At 46.5% G+C, this 23,450-nt stretch overlaps 7 protein-coding genes across 7 annotated transcripts; 4 read left to right on the forward strand and 3 right to left on the reverse strand.

Annotated features, from left to right (window-relative positions):
• Positions 1–103: 103 nt before the first annotated feature.
• JR316_0000987 (Protein priA) lies at positions 104–2,321 on the reverse strand (the record flags this gene model as incomplete). Its single annotated transcript, XM_047886800.1, has 8 exons — positions 104–267; positions 323–595; positions 646–879; positions 944–1,027; positions 1,279–1,368; positions 1,557–1,595; positions 1,648–2,168; positions 2,224–2,321. The coding sequence occupies 8 exons, from the start codon at positions 2,319–2,321 to the stop codon at positions 104–106; spliced, it is 1,503 nt and encodes a 500-aa protein (XP_047754546.1).
• A 1,094-nt stretch (positions 2,322–3,415) lies between these two features.
• On the reverse strand, positions 3,416–5,578 carry JR316_0000988 (Polyamine N-acetyltransferase 1; the record flags this gene model as incomplete). The annotated part of the gene is made up of 8 exons (XM_047886801.1): positions 3,416–3,688; positions 3,741–4,078; positions 4,133–4,378; positions 4,431–4,545; positions 4,601–4,837; positions 4,890–5,138; positions 5,195–5,491; positions 5,528–5,578. The coding sequence occupies 8 exons, from the start codon at positions 5,576–5,578 to the stop codon at positions 3,416–3,418; spliced, it is 1,806 nt and encodes a 601-aa protein (XP_047754547.1).
• Positions 5,579–6,940: 1,362 nt separating this feature from the next.
• JR316_0000989 (Glucose-6-phosphate 1-epimerase) lies at positions 6,941–8,702 on the forward strand (the record flags this gene model as incomplete). The annotated part of the gene is made up of 5 exons (XM_047886802.1): positions 6,941–6,988; positions 7,065–7,344; positions 7,403–7,853; positions 7,910–7,983; positions 8,431–8,702. The coding sequence occupies 5 exons, from the start codon at positions 6,941–6,943 to the stop codon at positions 8,700–8,702; spliced, it is 1,125 nt and encodes a 374-aa protein (XP_047754548.1).
• A 6,095-nt stretch (positions 8,703–14,797) lies between these two features.
• On the forward strand, positions 14,798–19,432 carry JR316_0000990 (DNA polymerase zeta catalytic subunit; the record flags this gene model as incomplete). The annotated part of the gene is made up of 17 exons (XM_047886803.1): positions 14,798–15,038; positions 15,085–16,204; positions 16,255–16,320; positions 16,383–16,442; positions 16,497–16,526; positions 16,575–17,226; positions 17,285–17,396; positions 17,449–17,742; positions 17,794–17,992; positions 18,046–18,192; positions 18,253–18,385; positions 18,440–18,686; positions 18,746–18,873; positions 18,916–19,086; positions 19,142–19,183; positions 19,238–19,269; positions 19,318–19,432. 17 exons carry the CDS (start codon positions 14,798–14,800, stop codon positions 19,430–19,432), a joined length of 3,789 nt encoding a protein of 1,262 aa, XP_047754549.1.
• A 688-nt stretch (positions 19,433–20,120) lies between these two features.
• Positions 20,121–20,754, forward strand: JR316_0000991 (DNA polymerase zeta catalytic subunit; the record flags this gene model as incomplete). The annotated part of the gene is made up of 2 exons (XM_047886804.1): positions 20,121–20,355; positions 20,435–20,754. The coding sequence occupies 2 exons, from the start codon at positions 20,121–20,123 to the stop codon at positions 20,752–20,754; spliced, it is 555 nt and encodes a 184-aa protein (XP_047754550.1).
• A 150-nt stretch (positions 20,755–20,904) lies between these two features.
• Positions 20,905–21,676, reverse strand: JR316_0000992 (uncharacterized protein; the record flags this gene model as incomplete). Its single annotated transcript, XM_047886805.1, has 5 exons — positions 20,905–21,068; positions 21,120–21,210; positions 21,268–21,375; positions 21,435–21,545; positions 21,626–21,676. The coding sequence occupies 5 exons, from the start codon at positions 21,674–21,676 to the stop codon at positions 20,905–20,907; spliced, it is 525 nt and encodes a 174-aa protein (XP_047754551.1).
• A 204-nt stretch (positions 21,677–21,880) lies between these two features.
• On the forward strand, positions 21,881–23,378 carry JR316_0000993 (Diphthine methyltransferase; the record flags this gene model as incomplete). Its single annotated transcript, XM_047886806.1, has 8 exons — positions 21,881–22,107; positions 22,156–22,203; positions 22,253–22,334; positions 22,398–22,489; positions 22,552–22,712; positions 22,778–22,850; positions 22,904–22,969; positions 23,033–23,378. 8 exons carry the CDS (start codon positions 21,881–21,883, stop codon positions 23,376–23,378), a joined length of 1,095 nt encoding a protein of 364 aa, XP_047754552.1.
• Positions 23,379–23,450: the final 72 nt, after the last annotated feature.

Here is a 23,450-nt window from a genome sequence, read left to right on the forward strand (position 1 = left end):
ATAGTAGGTGGACGTCGATAGTGGATACAAATGTATGCGCGAATGCGAGGCATAATAGATAGGTGTGATAAACATGTTTCATCAGTTCAGAAATAGCCGGAATCTAGACACATAAACCAGCCACTTCTGCTCCGGATTTGCACACAGCCTCAGAAGCTTGACCAAGTAGTGCTCGCAGAGATGGACCCAGAGCGTTGACTATGGCATCGGTGAGATCTTCTGTGGCGTCCAAAAGACCATCGACCAGGCACTTAACATCGTAAACAACTGAGAAACTTGATGAGATTTCTCTGCGGCCTAAAAGAATAGTTGAATGACTTACTAGGACCAAGAACAGGTCCAATTCCTGGGATGTTGTAAACAACTGTCGTGGTTGAGCTCAGGACATCTTTGTTGGCGTTTACAACTTTTTTGAGCAGGGTTTCGACATCATTCTGACGATCATAGTTGGCTAGACCTTTGTCCGAAGCGGCTTCGGCCAGAGCACTTTGGAAGATAGACATGTTATCGCTAAAGCTAGTGAGCCCAGTGACATACTGCTTCTGGAAGTCATAGTCATCTTCGTCGACGCCAGCAGAAGAGGCGGCCAGATCCCCTGTAACTGGTAAGCATACTGCGAGGTAACCAAGCTAACACCACACTTACTGAGTTCTTCGGCGTTTAAATTGGCAGCGTCGTAAGACTGAGTCAGAGCATCTAAATCAAGATTTCGCTTGCTGCTTGTTGCCCCGTGGTCATGAGAGAAGACAGAGAGACCCATGGGCAAAGATTGCAGTCTGCGGGGCGAAATTGAACTACTGGAGCGATTGACAGATAACAGATTGACGGTATAATCCGCGGCCATCAGAGGAAGAGGCAAAGGTATAGGCGTTGCAGAAACTGTAATCGCAAGACACAGCAGACTAAAAAGACCAACGGCGTGCAACACTACGCTTGACGATACCCTGGGTGACATAACTGAACGTATAAAACTGGCGAAGTTCAACTCGGCGGTTTTCCAAAAGGGCGACTAGCGCTAAATGTTGAACTAAAGAACGGTGAGTCCAAGCGACGGAAAGAGGTGAAATGAGCGTGTGTGTTACTGTAAGCAAGGTTTCGGGGCGTTCTTGCTTATAACGGGCATACCATGTTTGTGTCTCTTTGCTCTTAGTTAACCATAACATGTCGTAACAGGGGCGTGAGAGTATTTATTTATAGATCAACTTGCTATCAACCATGCTACTTATGTTCTTCCATCAGACAAACTCTGGGTGTGTGAAGATCATACCGTTCACTCACAAAGATCGAGAGGTGAATAGTGCGGAACATTTTCGGAGAGTTTAAGTGGAGACGAATCGTCAACGTCAATAAAAATAGCCTCCAAAATATCTAAAAAGTAGGTATAGCCATCGTACGGCTTTAGTGTAAAGAACAAAGACAAAAGGTGAAGAGAAGTCCGTAGATTTATATATCGATCTATGTCCGTTAGACAACTGTAAAGAATTGGATGATATAGGAGTAGATCCAATGTGGTGTCCATGTACTGTATTATAATTAAAGGGGTATGCAAGATTTACCGTCAGCGCCGATTCGGAATCCACCCGCACAGGTCAAGACTACACTCATAATCAGTCTAACTGTCGGGATAATATGCCTTTTGGTACATACCAACGCAGCTTCCTCGTTCGCAGCCAACATTCCAAGCACCAGTAATCTTGGTGCAATCTTGTCCCTGTCCGACACTTGTGCATCCACCGCAGGATTCGAGTTCGCTCGAAGTATCGAGGCATTCATAATCACCGGACAGGCCGGAAATGGGGCATGCGTCAAGATCAGATGGGCAAAGAGATGCTCTAGATTTGACAGAGCGTTTGTGGCCTCCAAAGAATTGTCCCGGTCCCTTGCCGTTGTGTTGGCTCTTTCCATTGTTGTAATTGTAATTTGAAGGTTGGCTAGGGGGAGTCACGGGAGGGGTAGGAGTCTTAGAACAACGACTCAGTGCAGGGTACCATGTCCAACCCTTAGGGCACTGGGGTGGGGGAGGATTTGAAGGAGGGGGGTTACGAGGAACACAACAGCCTTGCTTTTCGCCCCAGTAGTAACTAGTGGGTGGGCAGTTGGTATCCTTGGGTGGCGTAGGAGGCTTTGGGGGTCCTCCCTTTTCCAGGCAGCAGTTTTTAGCTCCCCACCTTGTGGAAATGCGTTAAACAAAACTGATTTTAGAAGAATCACTATTGCACACACCAAAACTCATTGCTCTTGCAGTTTTTAGGACCAACAGATGTAGAGACAGCAAGGGGGATCAAAGCGGCGACGACAGTAGCGATATATTTAAGTTGCATGGCTGCGGTAGGTCACGTCGATTCGTGAATGTGAGTAGAAATGAATGACTCGGACAGAAAGAACGAGAAAGGGCACAGTAAGATGGCCTTAGAACTTGAAGATACGGGGATAAAAAGGGAAGAAAAAGCCTGACAACCGGGGCCACAGTTGGACACTTTATACTGCCGGAGAATGAATCGCGATCAGAACAAGATCATGGGAGAACTAAGAGGACAAAAATACGTCAACGAGCAGATCCAAAGACAAAGGTATCAAATTCTTGTCCTTCATCGTGCTCAAATACAACACAACTTGGGACGTGAAATAAATTGCATCGAGAGAAGAAGGAGTTGTATTATGAAACAACCATAGTGGGTTTACTCCTAGATTCAGTTGGTGAAGCTCAGAGGACTCGAATGGGAGCATTGATTTGACGGACTCGACCATTATCTTCCCACGTGTCCGCCTAATTGACAGATTTTGGAGCCAAAACCACATGATGCATAGTGATCCGAGGTCGCGAGGGACGGCAAACGAAAATAGATTTGCAAATATCCAGGCCGGTGCCGATGGTCGCATTTTTCCAGGGCGAATTATATGAGACTACACAAGAATGTTAACTGTGCAAAGAGCCCAACAAATCTCTCTCCAATACCGAGGTATTTACATCTATGGGAGCAGGTTGAGTTGCTTATGCATAAGAGCAATTGCTTGCGAGAGTGTTTACCAGTTATGTAGCATATGTAGCCTTGTTCTCGGAAAGGCTACTCAGGCACGATGACAAAATGAAAACAAGTCATCAACCATCGATAGGAGCTGTTGCTAGCAAACAAGTACGGAGTTGAGAGATTAATTCAGTGGAAATTCGCAGGACAACGGTATGATCGAAAAAGTTGCGTTGAATTGCTTTGAAATCTTTGTATTAAAACATCAATCATGTCTGTCGATTATCGAATTGAGATGGTATGTAGCGGAGAGTATGGAGAATGAATCAAATATAACGCGGCCTCAACTCCTAACATCAAAACTTGTGCTTCACTTTACACAGAAAGAAGGACGCACTATTTCGTAAGTCCTGACATCCTTCTACATAGCTATGCCCACAACATGACATTTAGGAATCGTTGGGGATCGTCTTTTGGAGAGCTCGAGACGCAAAATATCGAACATCTGCGTCTCCATCGCTCTGCTGGCGTTCTAGTGTTGGCTTAATCCAATCTCGAATGAATACACGGCCTTCAGGAGCATCCGCGAAGGAAACGGCCATGACCTCAAGAGCCTTTGCGACATTGAAACGAATGTTTGGTATAGGATCTTTGGACAGCTCCAACAGGGGCCCTATAACATCTGAACGGATGATTTCTAAATTCAATGACGGGGCAATAGTCTAAGAAGTTATTTGAGCAACGAATTATCACAGATAAAATAAGAAACCAAACCGTGATCGCCTGAACAGTGGTCATTCTGAACAAATAATTTGGGTGTGAACCCATGCCCATTACTTTGGGCACAATGGAGACTTTTGCCCATTCAACACCGAAAACTTCAGTCAATTTTTTTAGATTGACGGTTGCAGCTTCACGAATGCTATAGACGGTGTCGCCTAACCATGACATGCACAGATTTCCAAGTTGTTCGTCGAAGAAAGGTTTTCCAAGTTGGTTGGACAGAAGGGGTATATATTCGATGATTGCTTGGCGCACACGCCATGACTTGTCTTCAGCCAACTCAACGATAGCAGGCAGTAGACTTTCGGAGAGTAATTCGATGCCAATAACTGTTGATATTGGTAAGGATAAAGCAATGATGCTTTGCGATGATTAAAACGCACCAGTGTTGACTGTTTCCAACTTGCTGATGATGTTTAATCTGACTTCAGGGAAATCGTCTTTTAGAAGATGGAGGAACAGAGGCAACAAGTGCTCAATTGTAGGTTCTTTGCCTAGCAGAGGAGCCAGGCCACTAATCTGGTTTGCAAGCGCTGCTCTAACATGCTGTGAAGTATCTGTTGACAAATCTCTGACACATGGGACAATGCGAGCGAGGATGACTTCTTTATCAAGCAGTTTCGAGAAACCTAAAAAGAAATCGGTTATTTGATGATAGCATATGTTATGATCTAAAATTACCAGGAATTTGGGTGGCTGCAGCTGAACGAACCTCTGCTTCATTGTCTTTCAGAAGTTGTACATACTGTCCGATCAGTTCCTCCCGTACAAGTTCTACCCCAAGCGCTTCGGACAACTTGAAAAAAATAAATAAATGAAAAGAATCAAGCAAAAAAAATTTTCAAACATACCTCGTTAAAGTGAGTCGCTGCCATATAACGCACACGCCAGCCCTTATCCCCAATGGTCTGTTTAATCTGACGCAACAATTGCTCCTTGATCTCTGCAGGGGAGAGCCTTTTAGCAATGACAATTAAGTCCTCGACTGTCAACAATCGAACGGAATCCTGTTCATCTTGCTGAAGCTTGCGGTATATAGGTAGGCCATCAGAAATAATATGTGGTTGCGAGAAATGAGTTAAAAGTGGCTGATTAGGAAGGATTAGTATAGGGTACGAAAAATAGAAGAAAACAACTAACCCCAAGCCATTTTGCGGCGGCACGTCTAACCATGGGAGTGTCGTCAGAGCCAAGAGACGTGAAACCTTTCCGAAGATCATCTTGAATCCCCGGTGATACTTTGGCGTATACTGCAGGGTATAGGGCTGCTGACGAGGTTCGGGACGTGAACCACTCTCCTTGCGATAAGCGCTTAAGCAATGGGATATAGTATTGTTCGATTTGTTGCTGGGAAAGTACGTTGGCGACTTTGGTGATGGATTCTGCGGCCTATGTTGCGTCATGAAATTGCCCACAAATCATAGCCAGCAGAAGAAAGGGAGTACCTTCTCGCGCACGAGCGTCTCCTCAACGGCAGATAGATTTTCCAGAGGACCCAAGATTAGATGGGCATGCTCCTTTCCACCAATGTACTCCTCAAAGTTCCGACCTAGTTCTTCTGCCAATGCGAGAAGGACTTCGTCCTCATCATCGACTGAATCTTGGAGAAAAGGGATGAGTTCTTCTCGGGCACGGTCTGCGCCGAGTGCCAGCGCAATGGTCGGAATGCTATGAATGGCATTCAGCCGTAGTTGAACATCCTCAGAACGAAGCTCGTCCATGAGAATGGCGATCGGCGCTATCTAATAGATCGAGTATAATGTCAGTAAGTTCCACACATATTCATGATAAAGAAGACTAGCATCTTCTAACGGAAAACTCCCATCCATGGTTTATGTATAGTAGAAGTTGAAGTGGTATGTCGTCACAGGGCGAGCGATGAACTTTTAAAAAGTTTCAAGTCAAAGGATTAACAGATCGCAAAGAGACCAGTGTTATGCTGCGTTTGGCGTTTCACTCGCTCAACACCTGTACTAGGGTGCGTGAGAAATATTTTCTATTCTTAGAACACGCTATATGAAGCTCTGCGCGTGAAGCTATTGAATTACGCATCGAACATCCATCCCAATTGTCCTGACTGTATTTTTCAACGAGAAGGTCAAACCCCACGAATACATGTATGTTTTTAATATACAATGTTTTTGAATCCAGTAGGTGATACATCAATTGCACAACGACCTAATAAGTGTTGTGTTATGACTTAGAGACCGTACTTGAACAAGACTGACAGTTCCACTGGGGTGGGCTGGAAAAATATATCGCACATAACAAAGGGGAAGTTGAGTTTTGCAGTGTATGTGCTATGATCATGCATGGACAAGAATATCGTAGCAGTGATTAAAGTACACCAAGGTTGCATACCTTTTCAATGAATATAAGACCCGATTGACTGAAGGTTTTCAGGAATTGGGAAATCGGCAGCGTAGCAATTACTAATATTTTCTAATCTATGTAAAGAGTGAGGGTGGTAAACCATTGAAGAACAGCTTCGCGATCAGTTGCAGTTAAATATATGAAGGCTGTAAACAATTCCTGAACGTCGATGAAGTAGGACGCAACTACTTCTACAGGGAAATAGTCTGTTAGCTTCTCAGAGAAACCAAGTCAAATGACACCCTCTAACCAATCCTAACAGCCTGCAAATGCTTTTGATTGATCTCGAAGATAATGATGTTTCTGGATCCACAAATGGACTCAAATGGGCAGGATTGATCAAGGCTTGGTGATGTGAGAGTTAGCCAGTTGGCACACCAAAAAATTGTTGAGAAACTCGAAGAGGACCTATTGCATGGAGGCTGGCGCAGGAGATTGGAACGGAAACCATAGATCAACTTCCGATAATAACAGGAAAGACCTTCGGACGTGGTGATACATCAACATATTTTCAAATTTTGAGTATACCTGTTTTTTAGGGTTTATTTCTGAGACACTCCATCAAAATCTAGGTGTAGAATTCTCCGCATTCAAAAGATTGAAGATCTTACAGTGATGTAACATCTTCAGTACTTTAATTAGTTAAGCACAAGTTGAGCATATTGTGCGGACACCTACGTACCATAGTAACCTGATTTGGAATTATCTAATCTCCCCACAACTACGTCATCGATTGATTTAAAAGTGTAAGGCTGAGAGCCTTGTCTCAGGACTCATCGATAACCTCAAAACACGTTGAACGCATATAACATAATATCATGCCCACTGAAACTACAGAAAGGGGTATAATTCTAAAGCATCCTTCTGTAAGCGTTTCTTTCTTCGTGTATAAATAGAGCGACCTGTTTAAAGTGGTGACGTGCGTCGTTATCCTTCCTCCAGGGATCCATTGCCGAAGTACTCTTTTACGGTTCGACCGTTATTTCGTGGAAAGTACCAAATGCCTCTGGCGAGCTGGAAGAACGCCTTTTTGTCTCGTCCAAAGCTTCTTTAGATGGTTCAAAACCTGTCAGAGGAGGGATACCGATCGTGTTCCCATGCTTTGGTCAACCAACTCATCCAGACCACTTGAAATTAGCGCAACACGGGTTTGCTCGAAACCAAATGTGGACCTTCGACGGAGCTGTTATGGATAATCAAGCCGGAGTCTGCGTTAAATTCGGTAAGACAAACATTGTTGCAGGGGTCAAGTGTCTCTCAGCTGACAATCTTTCGACTAGTGCTCGATCCAAGAGGCAATGAGGCGCTTTCTGCTATATACACAACTCCTTTCAAATTGGAATATGTTGTAACGCTAGCGGCGCATCAGCTTAGCACTGATCTTCATATTAAAAATCCTTCCGCATCCCACACACTCGAATTCCAGGCCTTGTTGCATAGCTATATCCGGGCCCCAGCTGACGAAGTAACTGTCACACCTTTGAAAGGACTGCAATATTATGATAAAACAGAAACGACGGAAGAAGCCCGAACGACTCCCAAAGTGGAGAGCAGAGCTGAGGTTGATGTGAAGAAATACACAGACGCTGTGTACGAAAATGCACCAATGAAATATACTGTTTCATGGCCTAGTGGAGGTGTCGACATCAAGGCTCAAAACTTTAAGGACGTTGTAATCTGGAATCCTCAAGAGGAGGGACGTAAGATCGGTGACATGGAATCTGATGGATGGTAAGTCACGCATAGAATCTTCAAATTATCAAATTGTCACTAAAGAATAAAACCAGGAAAAATTATATCTGTGTAGAACCAGGATATGTCAGAGGTTTTGAGAGGCTGGCTCCTCAGAAGACTTGGATCTGTTAGAGTTCCCTCTAACGTAGACACACACACGTGCCTGTAGTCACATATCACACAGTATTTGTAGACACACCCGTAGCTACGTAGCCTCAGTTCCTTCTTTGTTAGCACACCCAACACGTTCTGGTCCTTCGTCTCTCTCTCCCGCCTCGTCTCCGGGTCTCCTCCTAACATCAAGAAGGAACTCTAACACATTCAAAACATCCTCTCTCATCGCCTTTTGGCATTTCAATACCACCGTTTCCCAAACTGCCTGGACTACCTCGTTCCCCTTCGATCCTGCCCATCCAGCAGGATATCGAAGCCTGTACCGACACTTGTGACCGCTACTCTTGGCAATTATTTTTTTTGCAAAGAGACCTCTTGTTGCACGAAGAAACCCTGCGTATTGCTTCCAACCAGGGTGCATCTTTTGATACCCTTCGGCGACTTACTGCTGCTGTTATAGACTGTCAACGGTCAATCTCACATACCAGAGACCTTCTCGCTTCCGCTGAAAGACAGTTGCGTTACCTACACGACCAGGCTGATCGCGTTCGCGACCTACAAGATTGTCTGGCTACTCTGTCTCGCCGCATTGATAATCTGGCTTTTACCACCTCTCTTAGCCCTGCTATTTTGTCTGGACTTCACGCCCGCCTTGACGATATTCTCAGCTCTCCTCTCTTCTCCAGGTCCTCTACCCCAGACAGCTTACCTGACCTTGAACCCTCCGATTAGAAGCGCATATATTCACCCTTTTGGCGCATACACCCACCCTCTCTGTTTTTTTCTCTTTCCTTTTTTTAATTCGCTTCTCGCTTATCGTTTGCACTCATGCCTCCCGGAAAAAGTAAAGGTCGTTCGGTCTCCCCCCGTCGTGGTCGTGACGGTAGTGATGACGACACTGTGTCCCGAATTGACCCTGCCATTATCGCTCTCATTAAGGCTAGCCAGGAATCCAATAAAGAAACTATGAAAGATATTCTCGAACTGTCGCGTATACAAGCCGAAACTATGTTCAAATCATTCCTCGCGTTACCCCAACTCCAAACCTCTACCCACTCCTCTGCGACTACCTCTACCGCCCGCTCTGGTGATTCACGCGCTTATAAGGTGCCCTTTCCAGGTGCCTTCGACGGCTCCTCTGATACTGTCGAAGACTTGCTGGCCTCATGGCGTAACTTTTTTCACTCCGACCCCGAAGCATACAAAACCACTGATTCCAAAGTACGCACCGCTCTCAGTTCTTTCAAGACCGGCACGCCCGCTGTCTGGCGTAACCAGCTCATTGAAGAGCTAGAGTCTGGGCAATGCGTCTTAACCAACTGGTCCGACTTTGAGGAGCGCGTGAAAGACTCCTTCCTGTTCCATTTCTCGCAACAACGCGCGGCACGCGAGATCATGTGCATCCGTCAGAACTCCACGCCCACTCAAGAGTTCATTATTATCTTCGAGAACCTTGCCTTTCGCTCCAAGTTTAACGACGAAGCGTTGATCCAATGCTTCAAAATGGCCTTGGATAAGCGTATTATGGAGGAGATTGGACGAACACACCGTGAGATGCCCACATTCGCGGAATGGAAGAGTGCCGCAATCTTGATGGCTCACAGACTGCGTGAGACTGATGCCACGGTGACTCCGGTCGTCAACACCACCGCCACCTGGCGTCCTCCCCCTTCTTTCACCTCCACCCCTTCCACTGTTCAAAAGTCTAGCAACCCCCGCCCCGCTGCTCCTGCCCCCAACGCGACTCTACCTGCAAACATCTCCGCTGCTCCGAATCGACGTGCCGCCCTGCCCTGCTTTAACTGCGGCGTATTTGGCCACTTCATGCGAGTCTGCCCCAAACCCAAAGATCTCGAATTCCAACGCAAATCACGCGCAAAACTGGAACGAGCTCGGGCCGTCCTCGAGTGCTTTGATGCTTTGCCTGATGACGACAAGCATGAGATTCGATGCGTTGATGTTGACGAAAGTGCCTTGTTTGATGATTCGGATTTTGTTTCTTGCGTCGAGTGAGTAGTACGTCCTCGCCGCTTCTGTACAACAACCCTGTAATTACTCCCAAATTGCATGTTGCATTGTCTCCAAAATCCGTACCTCTGCCCGTGTTACCTGTTTACGCGACCCCTCAACCTTCATTATCCAATTCTGTATTGACTCCTGACAAGCCCTCTTCTTCAACAACATCACCCAACTCCGACTACCCGACACCAACACTCCTGCCCGCGCACCCACAACCTCCAACTATGGCACCCGATTGCATTCCATATTCAGACCTCTTTTTATCCTGTCCTGAGGATGATCCACCAGAGCTGCAAGCCCCAGATGCCTCTGATGATTCGGATGAAGATTCGCCAACCAAGCCTGCTCAACAAACCTCCGCCCACGATGATGCATCTGTCTCTATGACACACGATGCAAGTCCACCACCGGCCCCACGCGACTCTCTACTTTGCAGCCCGCCCGTCGCTGACCACACAGACTGCCCGCCTTCAATCCCTACACCTGTCCGCACCGTCCTGTGCAACTTGCGCCGATTACGCAGCACGCCTTGGCGAACCGAGAGCCTGCTCAAATCCTGGGCCCCAAAGGAGCGTTGGGACGACATTGACGATGATCTGATTGCTGCTCTTTGCGATCTCCCCTGGACCGACGCCGCCAAAGTCCTCCAGCAGCTCAAGAAGCCCCGCGACTACATCTCCCGCATGGGGAGTAAATGCCTTGACATTCCAATGTCGGCTGCACCCCCAGGCTCGACCTCTTTGGTGTCGCTGAAAGCGCTCTTAGACAGCGGTGCCACTGGTTGTTACGTGCACTCCGATTTTGTCAAACTCAATGGATGGGTGACTGAGCGGCTGCCCCACCCCGTTAGCGTTTACAATGCAGACGGAACTCGCAATGCCAACGGTGCTATCACAGATGTTGTTTACCTTGTCATCCGCATTGAAAACCATGTTGAGCGACTCCGCCTTTCAGTCACCAACACGGGATCATCTTCCCTCATCCTCGGGCACTCCTGGCTCTGGTTCCATAATCCGCTTGTTGACTGGCGAGAGGCCAAGCTCTGCTTTGCACGCTGCCCCACGTCCTGTGGTGCTGACGTGCTGCCGACTTCGCACCCTGATGGCGAAACCGTGAATGTTTGCCGCGAAGGACCCCAGCTCCGTGAAGACGACATCTTTGATGACAGCCCGGGCCCCTTCACGCCGGTCTCTGCTGCGGAATGGGCTGACGCCTTTGCTGGTGAACTTGCCGATGGTGAATCGATGTGCGCGGTTGACCTCAATGAGTTCACGTCCGAACAAGTCCATGGCTCATGCGACCACCGCATTTCTCACTTTTTGCGAACTCAACGTGAAGCAGCTTCATATCCCGACCGCTACCTGAAGGAATTTGCACCTGTTTTCTCCAAAGAGGAGTTTGACGAGCTCCCACCCCGTCGCCCATGGGATCATGCTATTAACCTGAAACCAGATGCAAAGTCGTTCAAAGCAAAGCCGTACCGTCTGTCGCCCGCTGAAACCTCGAAGGTCAAGGAATGGATAGAAGAGGAAAAACGCACTGGCCGTATACGGGACTCCATCTCTCCCTATGCCGCCCCTTTCTTCTTCATCCAGAAAAAGGATGGCTCACTGCGCCCTGTGCAAGACTACCGACGCCTGAACGATATCACGATCAAGAACCGCTATCCATTGCCGCTCATCTCTGACCTCATGGACAAGCTTAAAGGCGCGAAAGTATTCACCAAACTTGACGTCCGCTGGGGTTTCAATAACATTCGTATCAGGGAAGGCGATGAGCACAAGGCTGCCTTTATCACGGAGTTTGGACTTTTTGAGCCTCTTGTAATGTTCTTTGGATTGACAAACTCACCAGCTACCTTCCAGAATATGATGAACGATCTGTTCAAGGATCTCATTGCTGGCGGCCATGTCGTGATATATATGGATGACATCCTCATCTTCACTGATGATGTCCAGTCCCATCGACATCTTGTCCGCAATGTCTTGCAGATTCTGGAGGACAACAAGCTTTATCTGCGGCCAGAAAAGTGCTGTTTTGAGCAGGACCGTGTGGAATACTTGGGCGTCATTGTCGGCCACGGGAAAATGTCCATGGATCCCAAGAAAGTTGACGCTATCACCTCTTGGCCAATCCCGCGCTGTCGTAAGGACGTCCAACAGTTCCTCGGTTTCGTCAACTTCTACCGTAGGTTTATCAAGAACTTCTCCCGCATTGCCGCTCCCCTGCATGCCCTGGGTGGTTCGGCGCCTTGGGTATGGGACAATTTGTCAACATCCGCCTTCAACGAGCTCAAATCCGCCTGCGCTTCACACCCGGTGCTACTTCTTCCCCGCGACGGTGCCCCATTCCGCATAGAGGCAGACAGCTCTGGATACGCAACCGGCGCGGTGCTCAGCCAATTTGTTGACAATTCCTGGCAACCGGTCGCGTTTGCTTCAAAAGCCCTCAGTCCCGTTGAGCGCAACTACGAGATACATGACCGCGAACTACTGTCAATCATGAGGTCTCTCGATGACTGGCGACGCTACCTCCACGGCTCCGATTCTCCTGTTGAGATCCACACCGATCACAAGAACCTTCAGTATTTCATGACCGCTCAGAAATTGAACCGTCGTCAGGCTCGCTGGTCCCTGCAGCTCGCTGAATTCGATTTCGTACTCGTCCACAAGCCAGGCCCGACCATGATCTGCGCAGACTCGTTGTCCCGCCGCCCCGACTACGATAAAGGTGTTGGCGACAACGAAAACGTCACCTTACTGCGCCCAGAACACATTCGACGTACTGCTGAATGCTCAATTGGGGATGACCCCGTCCTGGCTGACATTCGAACTCACCAGCACCAAATCACTGAAATGTGGGAAAAGCACAAGAACCTGCCTGGCTGGTCCCTCCACGACGGCTTGCTTTCATGGCATAACCGAATCTTTGTGCCAAACAAAGGCAACTTGCGTCAACGAATACTCGCCGACTGTCATGATCACCAATCCGTAGGCCACCCTGGCCGGATGAAGACCATGGAACTCGTCCTGCGCGACTATTGGTGGCCGTCACTATCAAAAGACGCGAAGCGTTACGTTGATGGATGCCCCACCTGTCAATCAACTAAGCCTCTGAGGATGGCGCCCGCGGGCCTACTGACCCCCAACGAAATCCCTTCCTCCAATTGGGAGATCATTTCCTGTGATCTCATCGTGGACTTACCTAAATCTCGCGGCTTCGATTCGATCTTTGTCGTCGTCGATAGACTCTCAAAAATGGTTCGTATCATCCCATGCAAAAAGTCAATCACTTCTGAGGGTCTCGCGCGCCTCTTCCGCGACCATGTCTGGAAAGACTTCGGACTGCCACGACGCATCATCTCCGACCGTGGTTCAATCTTCCTGTCAAACTTTACTCGGGCCCTCAACGACCTGCTAGGCATTTCACAGAACGCGTCCACCGCATTTCGACCTCAAACAGACGGACAAACTGAGCGCGTCAATCAAGAAATCGAACAATACCTACGGATCTTTGTGAATAACAGGCAAAATGATTGGGTGGAATGGCTTGCATGCGCCGAATTTGCTATCAACAATAAGATTCACTCGTCCACTGGCTTCTCGCCCTTCTTCCTAAACTATGGCTCCAACCCCCGCCGAACCCTGCAACCCGCACGCCTCTCGGACGACCGTGTCCCCAAAGCTCTTGAATTCGCCTCTCAAATGGATTCCCTCGCGAAGGAATCCGCTTCAGCGCTAAACCTCGCCGCTGATGCAATGAAGCGATCCTATGACACCTCTCACCGCGCTCCACCCGTCTTCAATGTTGGCGACATGGTGATGCTCAGCGCCTCCGACATCAAGTCCTCACGTCCGTCTAAAAAGCTCGATGTTAAGCGTCACGGACCTTTTCCTGTGACGAAACGCGTTGGCATCCAGTCTTACACCCTCGACCTACCGGCCTCGTGGTCGATCCACCCTACTTTCCATGTCTCTAAACTCTCCCGTTTCATACCAGCAGAATTCGATTCCCAAACTTCACCCGCGACACCAACACCTCCCCCCGCGTTACCACCCCCAGACATTGCAAGTGTGCTCGGCCACAGGGCCCTGCGCAGTGGAACACAGTTCCTCGTGCTGCTCGATGGCTGCACAGAGGAAGACGCTTCGTGGTCAAGCCACTCATCCTTCCCTAACTCTGAAGTACTAAACAATTACATACGCCTCCACAACATCCCGGACGCCCACCTTTAAGAGGGGGGTGATGTTAGAGTTCCCTCTAACGTAGACACACACACGTGCCTGTAGTCACATATCACACAGTATTTGTAGACACACCCGTAGCTACGTAGCCTCAGTTCCTTCTTTGTTAGCACACCCAACACGTTCTGGTCCTTCGTCTCTCTCTCCCGCCTCGTCTCCGGGTCTCCTCCTAACAGGATCGGACAACAGGTTCTTACGGTGATTCAAAAGTGACAACTTCATTTGAGGACTGGAGTAGGTACCAGCTTTAAGACAGTATCAATCATGTCAAATTGTTGTAGTAAACGCCGATCTCGTTATTCACAAAATGTAATCAAAATTGGCTCTTTGTTCTAAGGGCAATAAATAATATTGTGGAGATGTATGCTTTACCCTGCTTTCCCAGAGTCCAAGCGCCTTCCCCTAATGGTTTACGGAGTCAGTCGGGCCGGTCAAATGGACAAGACAACGTTTGAAAATGCAAGTTACTTTTGTTCTTGAGCCACGCAAGGTTCACAAGCGTTTTGCAGCTACTTCGATAAAGACCCAAGAGCTAGTATTTTCCTGGTATAGATTTGTTTCAAGATGCAGGAACACCATAGTGTTCAGGCCAATCCCAGTAAAATACCGAAGTTGCAAGTTCGCATAAACCAAATTGATTATGCTGTCATAACTCCAGGGCAACTTGATAACTCCACCCTCCCAAAAGTTCCAGTCCTGAGGATATTCGGTTCTTCCTCAACTGGCCAGAGTGCATGTGTTCATGTACACCAGGTGTATCCATATATCTTCATTCAATATTTAGATGATCTAAGTCCTCAGCATGGTGAGTGCTTCCCATGTTATGTATTCTCTTCTGACATTTTTGGTAGTAAAACAGTATATATCTAAATTATTCCGTTCCTTGAATCATGCCATAGCCCTTTCGCTCAAGAGAGACCCTTCGTCACGGAAATCCCACTACATTCGAGCCATCTTGCTCGTTAAAGGCATTCATTTCTACGGATTTCATTCCTCATACTCGCCATTCCTCAAAATCTTAGTTTCAGACCCTGGCCTCATGACACGTGCTGTGACAATCCTGCAATCCGGATCTGTAATGGGTGCACGGTTTACTGTGTACGAGAGCCATCTAAGTTATGTCCTCCAATTCCTTGCCGACTTCGGTTTATATGGATGCGGTACAATAGATATCGAAGACGCGTTAGAACGCGGAATATCTGAAGATGATCCTCCAACTACGATAAGATTTGGCGCGTCACCCTACTTTCGAGAAGCCCGTGTTCCACTTGAGCTCGATGTTATTGCTCCCCACATTCTGAACAGGCACAATCTAGTTCCAAGAAACATACACCATCAGCTGCAAATATTACCAGTGGCTGAGCCGCCACCGCCTGACCCTCTCATTCCCAGTGTAAGGGAGCTCTGGGAAGACGAAAGAAATCACCGCCGAAGTCTTGGCCTCAATCCCTCACCGGAGATTCCTGTTGACCCGAGCGACTCGTCGCGGTCAGGAAAAGGTGAATGGATATCGGAAGCCAGGTGGTGGGATGAGATTCGTAAGAGAATCCTAGAAGGCAAGGATGCCCCCCAACCTACTGAAGCTTTTCATGGTTGGGATGATCGCTTCGTTATGACTACGTTTGAAAGTATCGAAGCCTTGTGGGAAAAGCAGTATACAACTTGGAAACCACCGAAAAGATCAGCCGACCTACTTTATAAACCTGATGGTCTGGGACAGAATCGCCGAGACCAGGAGTATAACTTGGAAGACGGTGGATCTGGAGACGACAAGCACATCCAAATTGAAGTTGACATTTCTATGTTTTCGAACGAAGAATTTTATCAGGAAGACGAACAAAACTGGAATCCAGAACAACTGAATGGAATCTCTGCGATAATAGACAACGAGGATATAATGGAAGAAAATGAATACGACGAAGTGCCAGACGACGGCTCCGACACAATGGAAGAAATTGTCCGCGACGAAAGGTCGACTTTTTGTTTGGCTGCATATACCTTTAGAATTAAGTCTGTATTAGGTCAAACGATCCATTTGTGGATGATCGTCCAGGGCAAGAAGGGATAACCGAGTATCGACTGGAGAGGTAACTACAATCCTCTTAATATTAATATGTTTTCATCCTCTGACTGATAAAATGGCGGGCAGTCCCAGGCCTCCTCGAGAATCGTCGCCTCAAGCTCTGGCAGAGTCTCCTAGCTTTGTCAAGTAAGCTAAATATCGATTGCTCTTTCTGAAATAGATCAATCTCACAGAATGTAGCTCGGTACTAGAAGAAAATCTCTCCGTAAAGTACGCAGCGATTTGTTTTGGTGAAAAAATCCTCAAGTTTTTTACCAGACCTCAGAAATTCACTGAGGAACATGCTTCCCAAAATGAAGGCCTATTACCCGATTCTCTCGAGATTGCTGACCAACTCATAACCACTGTGAACTCGAAAGGCTTGCCTGACGAGGATTGGAATCGTGGCATCAAGGGTGTCGACTCACCTAAGGAAATCATCTCTTTGGGTCCCGAAGAAACTTTGCCAGCAATACCCAGTGCCGAGGAACGATTTCTGTTGATTCATGCTCGAGCTGTCCAACTTTCAAAAATACATGACACATTCAAAAAAGCAAGCACGAATTCATACGTTTATTCACTCCAGCCTCCCACATGGTCATATTTGCAGAGTGGTCTGCAGTCCCTCTGCTTGCCTGATAAAGTATATCAAGCTCCTTACTATTCTAACGACTTCGATATTCCGGAACATAGTAGGGAATATGCAGGTCTCACTTACCGTCTCAAAGGGGGTCAAGGCATTGCAACACTGGAGGACTGGTCATCAACTGAACCTCACAATGAACTTGTTTCAAATGCGGCTTCAGGTCTCGTTGCAGCTGGAGTTGGTGGATGGGAATATGCTAGTCATCCCCCTAGCACAAAGGAAATACGGCAATCCATCAAATTGGTTCCTAAATTCATAGGTATTGCAGCTAACTCTAGGTCTCAGGTGAGATAGTAACTCCCTGGAACACGTTTGTTTGTTGGATGACCACTTCTTTAATTAGATTGAAGGACCCACTCAAGCCAATATCTTTGGGTTTAAAAACTCTCCACTCGTTACTACATCATTACTACGAAAAAGTTCAGATTTGTCGATCATGTCAGTTGAGGTGTTCGGTGAGCCTTTATCATGTACCTCGTATTCGTGCAGGTACTCACATCCATGCAGTTCCTACAGTCGACGATAAGATACCCAATGCGGATCATGATAAAGTTGTCGCCATTTTCTACTCTTATCACATATCTGGATCAGAAAGTATACAGAATGGTGTGATGGTTCTCCAGAATCCTCAGATCAACCCAGCTCGACTTCGTCATGTAAAATACGAGGTTCTGGACACGGAACTCGATCTTCTCAATAAGCTAATAGATCTTGTCATTGAACTTGATCCAGACATTCTTACGGGGTGGGAGTTACAACTAAGTTCCTGGGGTTATTTACAAATGCGCGCTGATACTTACGGTTAGTTTTCACGCTTGGAATCGTCTGCTATCGTCTAAAAGAAATGCGCAGGCTTAACCTTTTCGGAACTCATTTCTCGTGCCCCTCCGCGGGAACCAGGTGCTTCTCTCGACCAATGGAGTCTTAGAAAAACATCGACTTTCAAAGTTGCTGGTCGACACGTGTTAAATTTATGGAGGATTATGCGTTCAGAAAATAATTTAACAAGCTACACCTTCGAAAACGTGGCGTTCGAAGTATTGGGGAAACGGTAAATATTTCCATTAAATGCTAAACATCCATTAATCATCGTATGTGAGACAGGGTGCCGAAGTATAGCTACAAAACTCTTACGGAGTGGTATCAAAGCCCTGTTCCTTCGCATACATCTCTCCTAGTCAACCATTTTTCTATGAGAGCCTATACCAACCTGGAACTTTTGGAAAGGACGGAAACTGTTACGAAGACCGCGTAAGCCATGGGCACTTTCGTCCCAGTATTTGGCGAAATCAAACTAATTTGACAATTTAGCGAGTTTGCTAGGGTGTTTGGAGTGGATTTTTTTTCAGTCTTGAGCAGAGGCTCTCAATTCAAAGTAGAGTCATTCATGTTTCGGATAGCCAAACCTGAGAGTTTTGTTTTAATTTCACCAAGCAAAACCGATGTGGGTATCATTCTTTATTATACTTCATAATGTTAACCATTGTTATATAATTAGGTCGGTAAACAAAATGCGGCTGAATGCATGCCCTTGATTTTGGAGCCGGCCTCCGCATTCTACTCTAGCCCTCTCCTAGTGCTTGATTTTCAATCGCTTTATCCTTCCGTCATGATTGCCTACAACTATTGCTATTCAACTTGTCTTGGTCGAATCACCAGCTTCCAGGGTACCTATAAATTTGGTGTGGTAAACAACTTGGATATACCCGCGGAATTGATTGAAAAATTACAAGACCATATCAATGGTAACTATCCATCCCACTATATTGACTAGTAGGCGGCTCTAACCTTCTCCTGCATTCAGTGGCTCCTAATGGTATGATGTACGTTAAACCCAATGTCAGGAAAGGTCTCCTCGGAAGAATGCTTGTGGAGTTGTTGGATACACGAGTCATGGTGAAGCAGGCCATGAAGCTCGTTGGTGGCGACAAAGTACGTTGCCTTAATCTTGACGCCGTTACAAGACCCATGTAGATTACTCCCAAACTTCAGGCTCGAAAAAGGATCTTGGACGCCCGTCAATTGAGTCTGAAGTATATTGCTAACGTTACCTATGGGTATACGAGTGCGTCTTTTTCGGGCAGAATGCCAGCTGTTGAGATCGCCGACAGTATTGTCCAAAGCGGAAGAGAAACGTTAGAAAAAGTGGGTAGAAAGGTCTATCAATCGCAAAGCAGGAAGTTGAGATATTGTTTTAAAGGCGATCGATATCATTGACGGTACCTCAAGATGGGGAGCAAAGGTATGCGAATAAACCACTGTCTCATTTTGGATCTGACTTAAACTTCTCGAGCAGGTGGTTTATGGCGATACGGATAGCGTTTTCGTGTAGGAGATATTGTGTTCATATAGTGCTTCATACTCATGCAGTTTCAGATACCTTCCTGGCAAGACCAAGGAACAAGCATTTGCCATAGGGAATGAAATAGCTGAAACGATCACGTCCATGAACCCTGTACCAATAAAACTGAAGTTTGAGAAGGCATCTTGAAACACCTCCATAACACACTCCCGGAAGCTGACTATCCTATAGGTTTACCTTCCGTGTGTCCTCATGGCTAAAAAACGTTATGTGGGCTTTAAGTATGAAAATATCGACGACGCCGAGCCAACTTTCGATGCAAAAGGCATCGAGACAGTCCGACGTGATAGCGTTAATGCTCAACGAAAGATGGTCGAAACATGCTTGAAGTAAGGGGACTAGAAGCATTCCGTTAATTTTTTACTCACTTTTACAACTCAGAATTCTGTTTCGAACGCAGGATTTAAGCAAAGTAAAAGATTACTGTTGTCGCTCATGGACAAAATTATTGGAGAACAAGGCATCTGTTTACGATTTCATTTTCGCAAAAGAGGTGAAAATGGGGACATACAGGTGGAATCTAGTCCTCTTTCAGAGTCCATCGATGCTCATAGATGTAAACTCACAGTGATAGAGGGCCCCCTCCACCAGGTGCCGTGGTTGCTGCTCGCAGAATGGTTTTCGATTCAAGTAATGAACCACAATATGGCGACCGAATCCCCTACGTTATAGTGCAAAACATGCAACACGGACCCAGATTGGTCGATAAAGCAATGGATCCTTTAGAATTTATGAACCATAGGTATCGTTTCATTTTATTTACGATGCCTGAGCGTGAATTTACACCTATTCAACTAGCGAACTCCGTCTCGACGCAATGTACTATATTAACAGGGTTCTCATCCCCCCTTTGGAACGAATATTCAACCTTGTTGGTGCGGATGTCAAGCAATGGTTCAACGAAATGCCCAAACACGCTACATTGGAATTGGTTTCGCCTCGAAAGCCCAGAGCTGGGACGACATCACAACCCGAGACGATAGAAAGGATTAACATTGACGCTCATTTTTTTAATAATCAATGCCTTTCCTGCGGAGACCCTGCTGATCAAAGTAGGTTAAATTATACTTTGATTTGCAGTTCATGACATGAGGACAACAGGTCTTTGCCACAGTTGTTACTTTTCGACAGAGACAACCATTGCAAACTTAAACTATCGTATCAGGTCCAGAGAAGAGCGACTGACAAACACTCATCTCATTTGTTCCACTTGCACAGGCTCTGCACCCCCCGAACCAATACATTGCGAATCTTTGGACTGTCCGTGGTTCTATGCCAGACGTAAATCAGAAGCCGCGATGGAGCTTATTCCCCTGTTTATAAATCTGATTGAAGAAATTGAGGAGAGAGACAAAGAAAGTGACAATGGAAGACAAAGCGAAAGTCTAGTTTATGACCTTGAGGAATCTTCGGCTTCAGATTTCTACGTGGAAGATTCAATGGAAGAATAAATTATATTTCGAGAGCAGTCTTTGAGGATCGTCCAACTGTAGTTTAGCAAGAACTGCATAGTGGTTACAAGTTTGGCACGACTGAGATTGACGGCACCATGTCATTGAACATCTTGATCACCTTAGAAAGAAACAAGATATCAGAGTCCATTATACAGATTGATATGCACCTGGTGCTGCAGGAGCCTCCGCGGATTGGGCAGATTTATGCGGCACAGACGGAGCAGTGCGAATATTGCGGACAAATGTATCATCATCCACGGTTTGGTAGCCTTCTCTGCCGTTTGAGGTGAAGCCACCGGGCATCGACCATACTATGTGACCAGTCAGACGAGAACAAGATGACATTCTAAAGACATTTATACCAGTAGGACCTCCCAAATTGGCAGCACCCAGACCACTGAATTGTCCTCCACGTTGACGAAGAGCGTTGGCAAAGGCAAAGAACGTGGGCAACTGGTAGATGCGAAGGTTTACAAAGTGCAACATGCAAGGGAGGTAAGTACAACTCACTTTGAGTAAGAGGAGAACAACGGTGAGGAATTTGAAGAAACCAGCTTGCTCGTTCTTGATCATCCACACTACGTCAAAGATAGTCGAGACACCAAGGAGTCCCGTAAACTGTTAAGCAGGTATTTAGTTATTCGGATGGCCCGTGGTGGCATTTTGGTGTGACTAACTGTTTGCAACGACTGAGATCCCTCGGCAGCTTCTTGAGCATAGCATCCAAAGAGGAATATCGCAAGATTGTAGGGTGGGGTTGCGGCGATGGAAAGAACGAAGGAAAGACCCTGAAGATGATTGGTTTAGGTGTAACGCATAACGGCTAAATGGGAACCAATGTGGTAATATTTCATGCTGACGAACTCACGGTTCCTGCCAATACAAGTTTGGATGGGTCCAGTGTCTGAACAAAGTCCATTGCAGAGGTATAGGAAACGAATGACTACTAGGGTATGACAATTTTTACAAGCGGTGGAGGCAAAGCGCAGTTGGAGTAAGGTACAAGCTGGTTCAAGTTACTGACACCCAATCCACCTAGAACGGCAATCACGGGCCGTTCCCAAAGATCAACTCTTTTTGCGTCGTTCACTCTACGACTCAACTCCCAAGTTGATGATTTAACATGGTTTCCTTCGACACTATTTGGCCAGCAGACAGTCTAGAGTTTTGTCCCGCACCTGGTTTCCAGGACATTTTTGTGTGTGGTACCTATAAGCTTCTTGAAGACCCTGCCCAGGCCTTAACTGAACCGAGCGCTGAGGCCAATGGAAAGTCAAAAATCTCTCAAAGTCGGCGAGGGCAATGTCTAGCGTTCAGAGTAATACCAGAAGCTAAAAACGGTTACTCTTTGTGCGTTTTGGTTTAGTTGTGCACTGATAGATTCTTATATCTTGGCAGCCAACAGGTCCAATCGTTTGACCTCCCCGCGATTTTGGACATGAAATGGCATGTTATTCTCTCATTATCTGCATGTTGTATATTTACTTTTATACAGGTCTCATGGATCAAACGAAGATGGTCCTATACTAGGAATCAGTGATTCAGAAGGACATATCACCCTTCATTCGTGGAGAGAGGTCAAATACCGGCATGGCCAACCCTCCTTCCTGCAGACATCTTTATGATTCGTTCTTCTGCAGCAATCGTTCAAAAAAATTGCATCGATTCAGTGCGCATCTGAAGACACACTTTGTCTGTCCATGGACTGGTCAGATCGACGAACGAGTGTAACGTATGTTATAATGGAACCTCTGTGTGTTGTTTTGAATGAAAAATATTCAACTAATTTTTCAGTGGCCATGGTAATTTGGTGGTCTCGTTGTCGAATGGAAATCTTTGCCTTCTTTCCCCCACCGAAGGATCAAATCTGGAGGTCACAGAAACATGGCATGCCCATGATTATGAACCATGGATCGCAGCTTGGAACTATTTTGATACGAATGTAATCTACTCAGGTTCGTCAGATGTTAAGCAACTGACGTCAATGAAATATATTCAACGCGTTCGATTTGGTCACCAGGCGGAGATGACCTGAAGTTGAAGGGTTGGGACATCCGACAAGGATTCGCACAACCCGCAGTCGTTAATAAAAGGTGCATGCGGAACTTTTGTGTGTGGTTATTAATCCCACTAAATTGGATGCCAGGTTTGATGCAGGAGTCACTTCAATACAGAGCCATCCACATATTCAACATCTCCTTGCAGTTGGAAGGTTTCTATATTTCTCTGGCATTTATGTTCCTTGCTTCTAATGAGCGTATTTCCATACAAACAGTTACAACAATACAGTGCAACTATTCGACGCCCGTAAATTAACAGCGTCTGTGGCGGAAGTGGATGTTGGAGGAGGAGCGTGGCGAGTCAAGTGGCATCCGTCCGAAACACGCAAACACGATCTCCTTGTGGCGTGTATGCATGACGGATTCAAGGTCATCCGCTTCGATTCCGCTAGCGATAACGACTGGATTTCTGGACCTTCTCAGATCATCAACCACTTCGATGAACACGAATCCATGGCATACGGTGTTGATTGGTCCTACGATGATTCTCTTGCTGGGGAGGAAACATTAGTCGGAGGATGCTCTTTTTATGACCACAAGATGAGCCTGTGGTCGACTTAAGGGGCAGGGGAATCTATTAATTTCAGAGAGAATGTAATCATTATCTGCGGTAATAGAAAATTCGTCTATGAT

The sequence above is a fragment of the Psilocybe cubensis genome, chromosome 1 (genome assembly GCF_017499595.1).
Source record: "Psilocybe cubensis strain MGC-MH-2018 chromosome 1, whole genome shotgun sequence".
Classification (NCBI taxonomy): Eukaryota; Fungi; Basidiomycota; class Agaricomycetes; order Agaricales; family Agrocybaceae; genus Psilocybe; species Psilocybe cubensis.